Raw genomic sequence first — 18152 nt, 5'->3', positions numbered from 1 at the left:
CGTATGATCGGATAATAGCTTGGAAGGTTCTAAATGATGAATATATCATCGATTAAATCATTTTCATGTTCATGATTTCGTCCTTTATGTGCCCATTTTGTTCATGCATATGAATACTAATTTTTTGTGGAAATCAAGTAGGTCGACTAAATTATTACATATTTTCTTAAGCTTGTTTTGTTAATACTCTTAGAACTCATATATCAATAGACAATTTGGTTGGATTTTGTAAGTAACACTTTGTTGTTTCATTTGTTATATTTAAAGATTCTTAGTGAGACATTGTGGTCATTTGATTTTGGTCAATGTTTTGATTCTAGACATTTGATGGCTATAATTTGCATAATTGCAGTATTTATTTGTTTTATTCAGTAGTTTTGTTTTTTATTAAATATTTTTAGATGCAGGAATAAAGTATGGGTTATATTATGGGAAATGCAAAAGGCTAAGGAAGAGTGTTCAATATTTATCCATAAACACGATATTTGCCACAGGTCCAAGGATTCCCCTAAAGATTTAGAAGGTCTGAAGTATACCTCTTCCACAAGTCTAAGAATAGACCAGCATCAAGAGGTCGAATAGCACTACTTAAAGTTTAAGTATGTAAGTTACTAGGTCTACTCCACTGGTTGCATTGCAAGATATACATTTGGACAAAATTCTGGATGAAAATGGTCGCAAAGGCTTTTTCATAGATTATGGTCAAATTATTCAACAGGTGATGTTGGATAAATACTCTTTTTTATTTCTTAAAATACTCATAATAAATACAACTAAATATATTAATTTACGAGTACATCATGTTTCATATGGGGTTATGCTTATCTACTTGTTGGGATGTGCCTCTAAAGTATGGTTAGGCCGACTTCGTATGATCGGATAATAGCTTGGAAGGTTCTAAATGATGAATATATCATCGATTACATCATTTTCATGTTCATGAATTGGTCCTTTATGTGCCCATTTTGTTCATGCATGAGAGTATATGAATACTCATTTTTGTGGAAATCAAGTAGGTCGACTAAATTATTACATATTTTCTTAAGCTTGTTTTGTTAATACTCTTAGAACTCATATACCTATAGACAATTTGGTTGGATTTTGTAAGTAACACTTTGTTGTTTCATTTCTTATATTTAAATATTCTTAGTGAGACATTGTGGTTATTTGATTGTGGTCAATGTTTTGATTCTAGACATTTGACGGCTATAATTTGCATAATTGTGGTCTTCATTTGTTTTATTCGGTGGTTTTGTTTTTTATTAAATAGTTTTAGATGTAGGAATAAAGTATGGGTTATATTATGGGAAGTGAAAATAGCTAAGGAAGAGTGTTCAATATTTATCCATAAACACGATATCTACCACAGGTCCAAGAATTCCCCTAAAGATTTAGAAGGTCTAAAGTATACCTCTTCCACAAGTCTAAGAATAGACCAGCATCAAGAGGTCGAATAACACTACTTAAAGTTTAAGTATATAAGTTACTAGGTCTACTCCAAGGGTCAGGTATTTATTCAAATTGAAGGTTGAAGTTTGGTGTATGACATTAGGACCAAACTTTGTGTTTTTGCACAGGGCCAAAAAAACTTTGTTACAGGTCTAGTCACAGGTTTGTATTTTAGTTCCTCCCCATGAATGAAAGTGCCTTGCCAAAGGTTTTCTTTAACGAAAGAACCATGTTCACAATATAGCAACGAATCCACCAAGAAAACTAGATCCAAGCACTAAGATGTCAATTATGAATTCTTCTTCTTGTTTGTCATTAAGTTAATAAGTTATGAACTTGTCTTTTCTCTTCATATCTGAACCTCTTCTTCTCTTTTTCTCCTCAACTAAGTTTGATTTCCAAAAAGAGTAATAGAATGGTCTATTTATATAAATTCAAACATGCATGAATCGACATGTTTCTTGGGGTGGTTGATTTATATTTAGTGGATGAGCCAATTTTTTCTTAACAAAACAATGTAAACTTTGAAATAGGAACTGATACTGTTACCCATTTCGTAGAGATTGACCCGATCTTGAAAAGTGGCGATGCAGAACACACATATTTTTTTTAGAGCATAGTTTTTTGCACTTTAGATGCAGAACACATATTTTTTTTAGAGCATAGTTTTTTGCACTTTAAATTTTTTTATGTACATTAAGTTTTAGAATGTTAGTGATTTGCATGTTGATTTTAAAAAGTGGCAATTCTGCATCATGCCCTTTATTTAAAAGACCTATTTTTGACTTTAGATTTTCTAATGTATGAAATGTAAATAATTATTTTCTAAATTTAACATTTTTTACAATTTAAATTTGTTAATGTATTGAGTGTGGATATTTTTTTTAAAAGTTCCTTTTTTTACACTTTAAAATTTTTTATGTCAATTTTTTTCGACATAAAAAAACAAATATAAAAATATGTATAAAAACAACAAAAAATAAAAAAAACATAAAAAATGTAAAAAAATAAAATAAAATATCTCGTAAACAAAAAAGAATTAGAAAAAAAAAACAAAATTAAAAAAACTATAAAATTAAGTAAAAATAGAAAAATTTAAAAAAACAATAACAAAAACTATATATATATATATATATATATTAAAAATGGAATATATTTAAAAAAAAAAAAAATAGAAAATTAACCAAAAAAATTTAAAAAAAATACTAAAATTAAGATTAAAACATTTTATATATATATATCTATATATATATATATATATATATATATATATATATATATATATATATATACTCAAAAAAAATAAAAAAAATAAAATTTAAAATATATATATATATATATTCAAATTTAAAAAAAAAATAAAAAATAAAAATAAAACATTTAAAATTAAAAAATATATATCTATTTTTATTTTAGAAAAAAAAAACATTTAAATTTTTTATAAAATCATATATCTTTTATTAAAAAAAAAAATCTAAAATTATATATATATATATATATATATATAATTTTTAAAAACACACATACATTTAATTTTTTGTTTTCAAATAAATATTTTTTATTTTTTTTTTCAAATAAGTATTTTTTTATTAAAGAAAAAAAACCTATGAGCATTTTTTTTAAAGGAACATTTAATATTTTTTAAAATATAAATTTCGTATTTAAAACATTAAAATTTTTTTAAAATAAATATATTTGTTTATAAAAATTATAGTTGTTTTTTCTAAATAAATTTTTATTTAAAAAAAAGCACCAGTTGAGCCGCCGACCGACCGCCCATGGGGGTGCGACCCTGGGCGGCGCTACCCAGGGGGGCATGCCCTCATGGGCAGCCGGGCGACGGCAACAGTAGCGCTGCCCAGGGTCGCGCCCCCACGGGCTATTGGGGGTGGCTAAATTGAGCCTTTTTTTAAATAAAAAATTAATTTTAAAAGTTTTTATTATTATTATTATTATTATTATTATTATTATTATTATGATTATTATTATTATCATCATCATCATATATATATATATATATATTTCTAAAATATATATTTTTGAAATATTTTAAACATATTTTTTTTTTAAATCAAAATTATATATATATATATATATATATATATATATTTTTTTTAAATGTTTTTGTGTTTTAAATAAAAAATATATTGTTTTTTTTATTTTAAATCTTTTTTTATTTTTTTTTTATTTTTTTTTTTTTTTAATTTGAAAATATCTATGTTTTTTAAAATTTTAAATGGTTTTTGGTTTTTTTTTTTTAATTTCAATACATTTTTTTTTTAATGTTAATTTTAGTAATTTTTTTTATTTATTTTTTTGCCTTTTTTTTGTTAATTTTCTATTTTTTTAATCTAATTTTATTTTATTTATTTATTTATTTTTCCTTAGCTTTTGTATATGCCTTTTAAAAATTTCCTATTTTTACTTTCTTAATTTTATAGTCTTTTAAATTTATTTATTTAATTAATTAATTAATTAATTTATTTATTTATTTCTTCTGTTTGTTTGTTTTTGTTTTTGTTTTGTTTTGTTTTTTCATTTTTTATTTTTCTTTTTTCTTTTTTTCCCCAATTTTTTTTATGGTTTAGGAGATTAAAAGAAAAAATGTTTTGTTTGTTTGTTTGTTTTTTTTTCTTATTATTTAATTTTTTATATTTTTTTATATTTTTTTTTGTTTTTTTAATTCTTATCTTTTATAGGGTAAATTTTTATTTTTTTTACATTTTTACGATTGATTTTTTTTTGGTTAATTTTTATTTTTATTTTTATTATTTATTTATTTATTTATTTATTTTGTAATGTTTGCTTCTTTTTTTGTATATTTGATTTTTTATTTTTAATTTTATGTTTTGTTTTTAATATATATTTTTATTTACGTTTTGTTATTTTCTTTAACATTTTTTTTCTTTTTCATTGTTTGAATTTTTGTTTTAATTTTTAATTTTATGTTTTCGTTATTCTTTTGAAATTTTAATGTTTTTCGGAGTCATGATAAAATCTTTTACACTATTATTTCAAAATGTTGTAAATTTACCCTTAAAAAAAAAAAAAAAAGAGAGAGAGAGAGAAAGTGTTATTCTAGCATCAACACTTTTCGTTTTGAGGGTGTTTTTTGCACAATTTTTGCACATAAAAATTCGGTTTTGCTGGCATTTTTTAAAAAATATTGAAAATTGACCCTAAAAAAAAAAGCCATCGTTCCAATATCAACACTTTTCATTTTCAGGGTATTTTATGCACAATTTTTGCACAAAAAATTCATTTTCACTGCCATTTTTAAACAATGTTCAAAATTGACCCTAAGAAAAAAAACCAACGTTCTAGTATACACACTTTTCGTTTTTAGCACTGTTTTTCATGTTTTTTGAGGTTTTTTTGTCAGAGTTCCCGTTTTGAGTTTATAGTTCCGGTTTCAAATTTTACATTGTTAGAACTGACCTATACATTTCAAGAAAATTTTGATTCTATCATATTTGAGCTCTAATAACTATGATGCCAATGGTAAATATTTTGAACAGGTTTGGTGTGATGTCAAATATATCATCCACTAGTGTTAGGCTTAGCATGTTGACTTGTGATACTTGAAAGTTCAGAGGGAAAGAAATTCTTACCATTAAAGTTTTAGTTATTATTAAATTACATACAAAAGTTGAAGATAATACTTTTATTAAACTAAAAATGGCGAAAATGATCCTGTGATTAAGGAGGCGAAAGACCTATTTGAATGTTTTATAAATAGAATATATCAAATAGGAATTCCGCGATACTTAAAAAATTAGCATTCAACTGACAAAATAGGACTTATAAGGTTGTTGCTCACAATATCTACAACTTGGAGATGACGAATCCATCCATTTTGCAACACATGAAGATGGGAAGAATGATTACAAAAACTAGTGGAAATCCCATTAATATGTTAATCAAGACTCTCAAGGAAAACCAAACATATTGTATATTTTAATCTTGATATGGCCCATTCAGCCCTTGACATCAATGACAATTCTTCCAACACAACAAAATGTCCTTAAAACTCCTCAAGACATCTAAAAATACTCTTAGAACTCATATAGTTGTAAACAATTTGGAAGGATTTTGTAAGTAGCACTTTGTTGTTAAAATTTTTTATATTTAAATATTCTCAGTGAGACATTGTGGTCATTTGATTGTGGTCAATCTTTTGATTCTAGTCATTTTATGGCTATAATTTTCATAATTTTGGTCTTCGTCTGCTTTATTGGGTGGTTTTGTTATTTATTACATATTTTTGGATGTAGCAATAAAGTGTGGGTTATATTATGGCAAGTACAAAAGGCTAAGGAAGAAAACTCAATAAATTTCAAGCGAGAAGAAGACAAGATACAAAAGTCAAGAAACCTAGTGAATTGGGTAAAAACAACTCATATTCTTCATCTTCTAATGTTCCTTTGAGAGTTGATGCGAAGCTTGAAATACCCATGTTTGATGGATAAGTTAACATTGAAGTATTAAATAGGTAGTTGAAATAAATGGGAGTTTAATTTTGCCTTTATCAAATCCAAGAAATGGAGTATATTTTTGTTTCTTGGTTGAAGATAATTGGACATTCTCTATTGTGGTGGGAGAGCTATGTGCGTGCATTGAAGCTAGGCAAGAAGCCCATTATTACAAAATGGGAGGAATTTAAGACATTGTTGATGTTACACTTTTATCCCATATGTTATGAAGATGAGCCACTCATGAAATGGTAGTACCTTAGGTAAGAATAGTGATAACTGGTGCAAGAATACACTTTTGAATATAGGAGGCAAGCCATTGGTTGGATATCTCTTTTAAAGTCGTAGGAAGTAGCCAAGACACCTAGTTATTTTCCAGAATGTGTCAAAAATAATTTTTTTATGCTTTGCTTGCAAAAGTTGACACTAATGATAAACTAATAGCCTTCTCTTTTCCAAAGAAATATCTATGGTAAATGTTCTATCATGATCCTTATAATAGAAGTCTCTAGTGATTTTCAATTCATAAAGCTAAGTTACCAAAACATCCATAAAATATATTTCAATCAGTATTGATACAATGAAGATGATTCTAGTACTGAAGTATATGAATTACCTAGAGGACATCTAAAGTAAGATCTACACAGGGAAGCTTTACTGTAGTCAACCTCTCTTGCCACATAAGTCTTACTGATCTCATCAAGATAAGTCTTCTCTTAAAACACATTCTCTTATTCTCTAATGGTGCAAATATTGAAGCCCTGGATCTACCACACAATAATCAATACCAGATGCCATCCCATTTCTCACTTGAAATGGATTAGAAGGAGGTAGAGAATTCCTCTCATAAGCATAAGCATAAGGATATTACGCTTACAAACAATCAGAATCAACAAATGGTGCATGATGAGAGTGCCCCAGATCAAATTATATATATATATATATATATATATATATATATATATATATATATATATATATATATATATATATATATATATATATATATATATTGAGTCACTTTCATATATTTGACATTAAGTGGAAACTGTTGAATATATGACTTTAAGTCGATGGAACGTATCATCAGATGTCTAATGTTGTATTGGTGAAACAATGTGTCTGAGCCATAACAATCTCATCGCACACAATTCTTTTAATGTCAATTATTTGACGTGTACCCGTCATACATCTAACTCAATACTGACGGAACAAACCATCGGATCATGTTGGAGTAGAATAATAGAACATCGAATATCCAACGTCAAATCGTTGGATGTTTATACTTATTTTTGGCATCTAGGGCAGAGGTTATCTGACATTTAGCCCATTGCATATCCGACATACGTTGGAAACTAACCAAAATTCGTCAGATGGTTAAAAAAAATTTTGACCATCTTTAGCATTGGATATTCGACATCAGTCTCGCTGAATATATGATGCTTAATAAAGTGTCGATTAATTGACACAATCCCACCAACGAAAATTATGACTCCAATGTGTCAGATAACCAATGATAATAAGTCAAATAGCTGATGAATATATGGCACATTTTCGCCCCATTATTACTAATGTCGTTATCCCGCACAATACCTCTTCCTCATACGCACTAAAAAGACACTTCATTTAATATTGGATAACAAATATTTGATTGAAAAATGTCAAATTACAAATGCATTTAGTATTTAGGCAGCATGTATACCAAGATTAATTGATTCTACTTGTCAAATAAAATGAGCCCACATCGACATAGTAGTGGGGACAATTAACTGCCCACCCTTATTTCACACATGATATACATGTAAACCAAACTTTTCATTCCAAAAACAAATCACTAATTAATTGACTAATATGTAGTGTTGTGTGGGAGGGAGGTGTGCAAAAGAAGTGTACAAAGGGGGAATATATGTAGAGGTACAATAAAGTTTAGAAGAAAGTTTTTTTTTCCTTCTCTGCATACCTCTTCTCTTCCACAACACTTTTTCCTCACACACATTAAAAAGACACTTCATTTAATATTGGATAATAAGTATTTCATTCACAAATGTGACATTAAAAATACACTCTGTATTCTGGAACCGTGAATACCAATATTTGTTAATTCCACTTTGATAAAGTTTTTAAATGAATAGGAGAATTAGTGTGAAAGAAACATCAAGATAAACACATCAATATTGAATGAAAATCTAGTCAAAGTACAACAGTAGTTAGTAATGAAACAAGTTATCAAAGTAAAGGTTATTAAACACACGTACGACGTCTTGATTATGCATCAATTCACCAAATTAATGTCGAAAAGACTTACATATTAATATATGCTAGTCTGCGATGTGGGAAGTTGATCGAGATTAGAAGAGGGACCCCACACTCGATATCAACCACTGATTATAATGAATGATAAGATCCATCGAACATATTTTTGAAAACCACGCATTGGATTATCCACAAAGTAGTTTTACCGAAGCTCTTTTACATCCTCATATTAGATACAGTGACCCACATCGGCATAGTAGTGTGGATAGGTAATTTCCCACCCTTATTTCACACCTAATATACATGTAAACCAATTTTTTCATGCCCCAGTTTTTAATAAGTCAAAATTGCTAATTAATTGATTAATATGTAGAGTTGCGCGGGAGGGAGGTGTGTGGAAGAAGTGTGCAGAGGCAAAATGTACCCAGAAGTATGAACATTGTAGATGAAATTTTGTGTTCCTTGTTTCAGACACTTGTTCTCCCGCACAACACTTATTTATCATACACATTAAAAAGACACTTTATTTAATATTGGACAATAACTATTTAATTAACAAATATGAAATTATGAATGCACTTAGTATTCGAGAAGCTCAAATAAAATGAGCCCACATTGACATAGTAGTGATAACAATTAATCGTCCACCCTTATTGCACACTCGATATACACATAACCCAAACCTTTCATGCCCAAAACTTTAATAATCCAAAAAATGATAATTAATTTATTAATATGTAGTGTTGTGTGAAACAAAGGCATGAGGTAATGTATGTGAAGGTACAGGACATTGTGGAAGAAAGTTTATGTTCCTTGCTCCACACACCCTTTCTCCCACACAGCACTTATTCCTCACATGCATTTAAAAGGTACTTCATTTTTTTTTTAACAAGGTCATTTACTGATATATTATAAAACTTCAAGGAGCGAGTCCTGTTACATAAGATGAGAAGAACAATGAGGGGAGGATCCAAAATGGGTACGCAGACCCTTGATCCCTGTCAGAGGACTTGTAGATTGAGATTTGGAAAAGATAACGGCTATATTGCTGTACAAACAGGCTTACTAGAAAGCAAAATTTACAAGACATAGAACGAGTTACAGTTGCTGGTTTACAGAGTCATCGGGCTGAGGCTCCTTTTTCTCACTGATCTTTGTCGAGGCCTCTGTGTGCATGCTTTGAGTCATTTCTTTTATGTGAGCAATTGCTTCTTCCAGGTGGTTGCATTTTTATTTAAGACCTTCAATCTCCGCTCTCTGTTTCTCCAGCTTTTTCCTTTTTGATTTACTATCAGCTTGAAATTCTTCCTTGAGGACGTTAAAGTGTTTTACGAATCGGGAGACCATGAAACAGTGGGCTTTGCACAGTGTGCAACTACTGTTGGTGATTACTCACTCCAAGGGGTTCTCTGCTATTTCACGCTCCGCTGGATTCTCTGCCATTTCGATTCCGCTCTTGGAGAAAGCTTGAAGAACTTGGAGCAGAGGAATATACTGGGGGAAGCAGAAGGGAGTGGAGTGATGAAGGAGGGAAGAAGGGGAGATCTGGCAGATAGCGCGGGCCTGAAAAAGAAACGCTGAGGGGAGGCCGCCTTTGACAGAGAGAAAAATGATATGGAGGGGGTAGAACAGGGGGGAGGAAGAGACCTGGGAGGAAGAGAGCGTAGAGGAAGGAGGGAGCTGTTTCAGACAACCAGAGAGACTGTTAGCGAGAAAGCAAAAAGAAGCACAAAAGACACAGCGATTACCACTGAGGTCGGAGGGAGACAACTTTCTTCCGAAGCTGGTCGCAGAGCCCAATCGAGAACTGAGGAACACCTGGGGCTTTCTGAAGAGAATCGAGCCTTTACTCTTTTGATCTTGAAGAACTGATGCTCTGAGCTGAAGGGAGAGTGAGGTTCCCTGATGAATATAAAGAAGGTCGAGAGACTGGGCATCCAAATCTGATGCATGTGACGCAGGGATTTTGCTGATCGTGTGATCATGTCTTGGATTTCTTATGCAGTCAATATAGATTTTGATGAGACTAGCGCCTAACCTCTGCTTGGAATTGTCACGAGAACTCTGACTGAGCATGATCCCGTACCTGTTTGTTTTGTCAGTGGAGATTTCCTTTGCAGCGTTCAGGATGAGGAGGATGCCAATGTCAGAAAGGGTGGAGTCTGCGGACTGCTTATCGATTTTGGGAGGAAGGGCAGACGGGATAATGAGATGACTGAAATGACCGAAGTTCAGAGAAGTTGCTGAAGGATGGGTCGAGTTATGGGATTGGCTTGTCATAAATATGATCATTCTCTCAGACTTGTCCAGTGATTCTATTGATTGCCCTGTTGGAAAGTGAGTCCGCTTCCATGCTATTATTCCTCAGTACATGTTTGAAGCTGGTATCTCCCAGATGACTTATATTATTCATGATCCTTAGTTTGATGTTGCTGAGAGCCTTTTTTTTGAATTCTCCCCCTGTAGCCAATGCAGCGATCACAATTGCCGAGTCACCCAAAATGATTGGGTTCTGAACTTGCATTTGCTTCATAATGCTTGTGCCTAAAAGGAGGTTGTAAGCCTTTGCCATATTATTCAACATTTGACCCAGGCCCCATTCATAGGTTATGAGTATTTTGCCATACTGATCTTTTATAATTCCCCCTGCCCCTGCTTTTCCCGGGTTGTTTTTTGAAGCTCCATCAAACTGGAGAGTGGTTCTCTTTTGCTCATGTATCCATTGGTTTATGTCTTCCTTGGTGCCCCTAAGTTTCCAGTTGTTCCCCCTCTTGCCAGCTGTGGAAGGGGGTTGCTTATTTTTGTCATAACTTAGGCAGAATTTATTGAACCAGTCTTCCTCATCTTTCTTCCAGCTGGATCGATCCGGTTGAGAGACAGAGTTGGCGCTTATTATCTTGGAGACAAGGCCCATAGTTTTTGCCAAGGTGCGAGCTGGGTTTGGCTTCTGGTTGTTGAAGATGCAGTTATTCCTGGTGAGCCAAATTTTCCAGCTGAGCGTTGAGGGTATACATTTCCACAAGCGGGTGATGATGGCCTTGCTTTTCCTAGAATGAGGGTAACATTTCTCCCAGTTTTTGTGTAGGGTAGAAAGCTGGTCGAAGGTCTCTCTTATTCTCAATGGACTGATAATTTGATTCCAACAGCTTTGGGCATAAGGACAATCTAAAAAGAGGTGTTGGCTACTTTCCTCCTCAGCACGGCAGAGACAGCAGATTGAGGGACCATGTATACCTCTTTTTTTGAGATTCTCGGCCGTAAGGATCTTACCTTTGAGAAGAGTCCAGTTGAATAATTTGACCTTTGGAAGGCATTCTGTTTTCCACACCGCTGTACAAAGATTCCAATTACCTAGAGTAGAGCTTTCCTGAAGAAGTTTGTACCCATCTTTTACAGTGAAGTTTCCTCCGCTAGGATCCCATATGAACCTGTCACGAGCCTCTTTGTTTATGGGAGCTGATCCCAAAAGGGAGATCTTGAGGTCTGCCCATTGATCCATGAGGTTATTTGGGAGAGGTAGATCCTTCCATGCAAGCCAACTATTTTGATCCCATAGGGAGATGTCGTAAAGAGAGTTCAAGTTTTTTGCTTCCATCCAAGTTTTCAAGGTGTTGAACTGCTGAAGAAGATTTCTTCGCTTCGCTCCCATAATTCTGTCTGTCCATATATTTATTTCTTTTCCATTTCCCAGTGATTTTGAGATGTGATTTTTGAATTGGGGGAGGACTTTTTTGATGAGTTTCCAGACTGGAGTGCAAGGTCTTTCTACGATTACTTCAGAGAGGACATTAGAGTTCAGCCCATTGAGGTATTTCCTTTTCATAGCCTCCACCCACCAGGAGCCTTTTCCTATGAGCATTCTCCAAATCAGTTTAAATCCCATTGCTTTGTTAGAGAGACTTGGAATTTTGATGGTTAAGCCCCCTTTTTCGAAGGGGAGGGTAACTTGGTCCCATCTGAATAGGCTAAATTTTTTCGAGTCTTGCTTCCCTCCCTACCAGAGGAAACTTCTCATAATTAACTCCATGTGCTTGTGGGCGCTAGCAGGGGCCAAAGTTACTGCATATTGATATATGGGAAGAGAGGAGAGGAGTGCCTTAATGAGAGTTGTTCTAGCTGCCAATTTAGCTAGGACAGCCCCCAGCTTTGGAGTAGTCCTCTCATTTTTTCTATATGCTTAACCCAAATTTCAGACTTGACTATTTCTTTTGCTAAGGGCAGACCCAAATAAGAGAAGTGACTCCAATTCCTTTGAATTGGGATGTCCATGATCAAGGAGATTCTTTGCATGATTTGAAGAGGGACATTCCAAGTGTATATTTTACACTTTTTGTTGTTTAGCATTCCCCCTGATGCTGCCAGGAAGGAGTCCAGAGTTTTCTTGAATCTTTTTGCCATTAAGCTTGAGGCTCCCCCTATTAAAAGGGTGTCATCTGCAAAGAGCGAATGGTTAATTTCTTTTATCCCTCTCTCTATGCTAATCCCTGTGATCTCCTTTTGCTTGTGGAGTTTTTCCAGATGAATGCTCAAGGTTTCAGCCATAATGATATATAAGAAGGGAGAGAGGGGGCAGCCTTGCCTCAGTCCCCTAGTGCTTCTAAAGTAGCTGCTGGGTCTACCATTTATGAGGGGGGCAGTCCAATGGTTTGAGATGCACTCCATGGTGATGCTTATGAATTTGTTGGAGATCCCAAATTTCCTGAGGACATCTGCCAGGAAATGATGGTTGACCCTGTCAAAGGCGTTTGCCATGTCCAATTTTATAATCATACCTCTTTCTTTTCTGTTGATGCTACTGTGAATTGCTTCTTGAATCAATATGACATTGTCCGTTATTTGTCTATGGGGGACAAATCCGCCTTGATTCTCTGATATAAGCTAGGGAAGAAGCTTTCTTAGCCTGTTAGCCAGAATTTTAGTAACTATCTTGTATGAAACGTTGCAAAGAGAAATAGGTCTAAAACGGTCAAAGGAGGAGATTGAGGTCCTTGGGGATGAGAGCAAGGTGGGAGGATTTAGTGTTTTCCCCCATCTTAAATTTTTTAAAGACATTTTTAACCATCCTGACATAATCTTTTTTTATTGTGTCCCAGTGATTCCTATAGAAGGAAACAGTGAAACCGTCGGGTCCCAGGGCCTTATCCGGTTGCATGCTGAAGGTCGCCAACCTTATCTCCTCCTCTGAAACATCCTGATCCAATTATCTATTTTGCAGTTTAGAAATTTTACTCTCGACTGGTCTGAGAAAATCTGTGCTGTTCGAAGTCTGAGGGACTGCTGATAATAGGGATTTGAAGTGGCTGTGCGCTGCCGCTTTAATTTCCTCTTGTTCGCTGATTTCTTTCCCCTCTGCAATGATTTTATCGATTTGATTTCTGGCTCGTCTGATCTTTATGTTGTTGTGAAAGAAGGAGGTGTTTTTGTCTCCAGCTCTGAGCCAAAGACACCTCGATTTCTGTCTCTGTTCTTCTTCCTCCACTCTATTTTGCCTGTAGAGTTCCTTGAACATTTCGTTTTCCTAGGATTGGTCTTCCTTTGTGAGTTGGTTATCCTCTTTCTCCTGATTCCACTGTTCCATTTGCCTGTGTAGTTCTGCTCTTTTTTTATTTTCCATTGCTGTGTTCGCTTTGGCCCACTGTTTTATTACTGCTCTTAAGGATTTTAATTTTGTTTCCCAAATGTAGTGGGGCGAACCAATGACTTCCTTCGCCCAACGGTCTTTGATGAGTTTTCGAAAGTCCTCCTTAGAGTCCCAAGATTTATTATATTTGAAGGGAAGGGGCCCAAGATTTCTTCCCTTGTCGAGGATCAGGACCACAGGCTTATGGTCTGAAGCTGAGGTGTGGACAATTTTGCTTTTGACTGAGGAGAAGCCTGAAACAATTCTTTCATGAATTAAAATTCTATCCAGTCTCTCTTTGATATTGTGAATACCAACTCTCTTGTTGCTCCACGTGAATTTGTCGTTATAAGGGGGAATATCAATGAGGTTATGGGTTTGGATTATCGCTTCCAGTGAGTCTCTTGAGGGATCAGCGAGGAAATTCCCACCTATTTTTTCCTCAATGTTCCTTATTAGGTTCAGATCTCCACCCATAAAAATGTTCCTGTCTTGAGAGGCTTGCAATTCTGAGTTTATGGATTCCCAGCAGAGAGCTTTATCCCTGTAGTGATTCGGGGCGTAGATGTTATAGATGGTGTATTCTTCTTTTGAGACTCTATTTTTAAGATCTGTTCTTACCCACCAGTTGCAAGATTTTTGGTTGGTGAGGTCCCATTTGCTCTTGTTCCAAAGAGTTCCTATTCCTCCTGAGGCACCTACTACATCTATAGCTGTACCTGTGAAATTTTTGTATCTTTTTGTGAGGTTCTGAAAGTCTTGCTCAGATATTTTGGTCTCCTGGATGAGGAAGAGATCTGGCTGCTCTTGATTGATTAAATCCCGGACTGCATTTGATTTTAGGGAGGAGCCCAACCCCCTGCAATTCCAAGAGACCAATATCATTATTTACTGATTTTTGGATGAGCCCCGCTCCTCTCCTTTGTCTTTTCCCCACTTCCTTTTTGTTTTTCCAGGAATGAGTCCATCGGCTGCTGAGTTCCAGTGGCCATTTCTTTTGCTGCTGTTTCATCTCTAATTTCTTTGTTTGACTTCCTGCCTGCTTTTCTCGGAGGATCAGAGGTGAGACTTGCTTCTTTCATTTTGTTTCTAGTGAGGATGTGTTCTATAGTTGGAGGGGGAGAGGACGGGGGCAGCGAGGGAGAGGGGATGACTGTGAGGGCAGTGGCCCGGGGAGAGGGAGGGGGTGAAAGGGGTTCTTCGACTGACAAGGATTCAAAAGGGTTGGAGGATGAGGGGAAGGGCTGGGTTGAGATAGAAGGGGGAGGAGGAGGGGCAGCTTGGGGTTCCGGAGGAGGCTTGGAACTTGGGCCTTGAAGGGGGTTTGATTTCTTCTTTTTTACTTGCTCCCATGAGCCTTCAGAGGTTTCAGCATTTTCATTAGACTCATTTATTTTTAACTTACTACATCTATTTGCAAAATGTCCATATTCGTGACATACCTTGCATTTGAAAGGTAGTTGCTCGTAGTCTAGCTGTTGGATATGTGTCCATTGATCTACTTTGATCTTGATGGCTTCCGGCAGGCCTTTCCCTTGGTCGACTTCAACGCCGATCCTCGCACAGGCATGCATATTCTCTTTTGGTTCACATCTGTCAATGTATTTTCCAACCGCGTTCCCAATGGCCTTTACTGATTCGTCTCCCCAGCAGTGGAGGGGGAGGTGAGGCAGACGGACCCAAACTGGGACTGCATTTGGGATGTCCATTTCCGGATCAAAATCGGGATACCATCTGTTCAGGTAGATTCCTGTTGAATCCATGAAGTAGGGGCCATTTCTGAAAATGAGGTTCCGGTCCTCTTTTGATTCGAAAAGAAAAGTATAGAGGCCCCTTCCATAGAATCTGATAGCTATTTTCCCTTGTATTATCACGTTCCAGTTACGTTCCACCCATTTTTGGACTGCTCTGGGCGAAGGCCAGAGGCCAGTAAACTGGCCAACAAGACCCCTCTCAGCTAAGGCGATCACAGCCTTCCTCGGGAGACTGGGAGGAAGAGATACTTCAGGAATTTCATCTAGTTTCTTGACAAACTTGGATGCAGATGGGCGGATTCTTGAGGAGGCGTTCTCAGGGATAAGAGATGCAAAGAGTTTTTCGTTGTCTTCAAAGTCTGGGGACGAGGAAGGATCAGTCCCAGTCATGGCGGCGGAGGAGGGCCAACACGATGCCGGCAGAGGAAAAAAAGCAGAGGCGAAGAAGGAAGGGGGGCCCCAGAGCTGGGGCCGGGCAGGAGGCCCGAGAGAAACCACGAAGCAGTGGAAAGGAGCTCAGGAGGGCCTGCAGGAGCAGAGACAGACCCAACAACAGATCTGCCAGGCGGGGCCTGGAGGAGGCGGGGAACCAGTCAGGGGGCGGCTGCGCGGGAGCTCCGGTTTGAAATTGCCATCCTTAAAAAGGTACTTCATTTAATATTGGATAAACTTATTTAATTCACAAATGTGAGATCACAAACGCGAGATCACAAATGCGCATAGTATTCGAGAACTGTGAATTCAAAGTTTTGTTGTTTCTACTTTGATACAGTTTTTAAACAGTTAAAGTCGTTAAACATAGTTTTTGAAAAACACACATCGAGTCATCAATAAAGTGGTTTTTCCACAACTCCTTTACATCCCGATATCAAATAAAACAATCTCACGTCGACATAGTAGTGCAAAAAATTAACCTCCCACCCTTATTTCACACCCAAGATACACGTAAACCAAACTTTTCATGCCCCAAAATTTAATGATCTAAAACTGCTAATTAATTGATTAAGATGTAGAGTCAGAGGTATGCAAAAGAAATGTGCAAATGGGAAATGCATGCAAAGATGCAGGACATTGCAAATAAAATTTTATGTTCCTGGCTCCGCAGACTCGTTCCCCTCCACATACCCCCTCTTCCACACATCCTTCATTTTGCAGAGATTCATAGCTCCATACTTCTGTTCTCCCGCATAGATGAATATGTAAAATGTGGGAATCATGATTATCATTACTCCAAAACCCATAGGTATTAATAAGAAGACGCATCTCTAGAGTTAACGTATCCTTGAGACAAAGTTAAGCACATGTCATAAAACACACAAGGAGCACTAGATTATTCAATTCCCAACAATCTTCACCCCCCCCCAGCATGAGCTAGGCATGTTTTGAACTTGAGACCTTTGGCTCTAATACCACTTGTTGGAATTACGATTATTGTTATACCAAAACCCATAGGTATTTGTAAATAAACGCATCTCAAGAGATAATGGATCCTTCAGAGGCGGTTAAGAAAATGTCGCAAAGCACACGGGGAGTGCTAGATTATCTAATGTCCAACATAAAAGTTTAAAATGAAAGAACAAGTTGAAAATGAAATAAGAGATAAACACACTATGAGTCCCTTTGTTAATGTAATTGTCAATGTTAATGTCAGAGCACTCTTCGGTAACGTCCTACATGCCTCATCCCCCACCTCCTCTCACAACGCTTTCTCAAAGCACTGTGTTAGTGTCAGTTTCAGCGTTAGTGTCAGAGTAGTCACCGACATAATGGTCATTTACAAAACTACTCTAATTTTCATTTAAAAATAATTTGTAAGACATTGAGAAATACCAATTTTTTTTTTTTTTATGACTCACGGAATCGGTAACGTTCCAGCTATTGTACTCACGTGACACGGGATTGATCCCATACAACTCCCACTATAACCTCTACGTGCAACTGCATGGCCCCCAAACACAAGGCATGGGTAAGAAGAGGTTTGACTCTGTGACTTGCACAACAACAAAGACGCCTTAGTAGTACATTTGCTAGCCAACAAGTCGCACCCCTAGGGGTTACAAATACCTATATTAAATTTCCCTTCACCAAGGGAATAATATCACATCAAAGCTCACTCAGCTAATCGAAAAATAGAAATAAGATTTTCAAAACTTAGCAAAATATTTATGAATTTATAGAAAAATGGAAATATTTAATATTTTCTAAAAACTTTGGTTAAAATTGCTAAAAACCATAAAAACTCAACAAACTAATTGAGAGTCAAAGAGCTTTGACGATGAAGATGAAGCGAATATTGTAGTTCCTCGCAAAATTGAGAATAAAATTGCTTTTATAAAATACACAAGAAAATTCTAATATCTATTGCAATATGCTTTTGTTTCCCCTACCGTGGCCTCCCAACTTACAATTTCACATTAATTATGAATCATTGATATATTAATTAATGTGAATCATGGACATGTTTGTAAGTTATAGTAAAGGATCGTTGAACCATTGATATATTATTCCATTGCATTTTCTGCAAATGTAGTATAGGTTTTTATAACCGAAGTCTTCATTTTGGATTAAAGGTAACCGACAATTATTTACGATTCTATAGAAGAA

The 18152-nt window shown here is 35.2% G+C and overlaps 1 protein-coding gene across 1 annotated transcript; it reads right to left on the bottom strand.

The window, feature by feature from the left end:
- Positions 1 to 15133: 15133 nt before the first annotated feature.
- LOC149205615 (uncharacterized) lies at positions 15134 to 15938 on the bottom strand. The gene is made up of 2 exons (XM_089397449.1): positions 15237 to 15938; positions 15134 to 15151 (listed from the first exon to the last, which is right to left on the bottom strand). The coding sequence occupies exons 1-2, from the start codon at positions 15936 to 15938 to the stop codon at positions 15134 to 15136; spliced, it is 720 nt and encodes a 239-aa protein (XP_089253575.1).
- Positions 15939 to 18152: the final 2214 nt, after the last annotated feature.

Source organism: Pinus tabuliformis, chromosome 1_2 (assembly GCF_031772625.1).
Source record: "Pinus tabuliformis cultivar Carrire ecotype Pingquan chromosome 1_2, CPIR1, whole genome shotgun sequence".
Classification (NCBI taxonomy): domain Eukaryota; kingdom Viridiplantae; phylum Streptophyta; class Pinopsida; order Pinales; family Pinaceae; genus Pinus; species Pinus tabuliformis.
The sequence above is the reverse complement of the archived record's forward strand: the minus strand, read 5'-3'. Positions and strand labels throughout refer to the sequence as shown.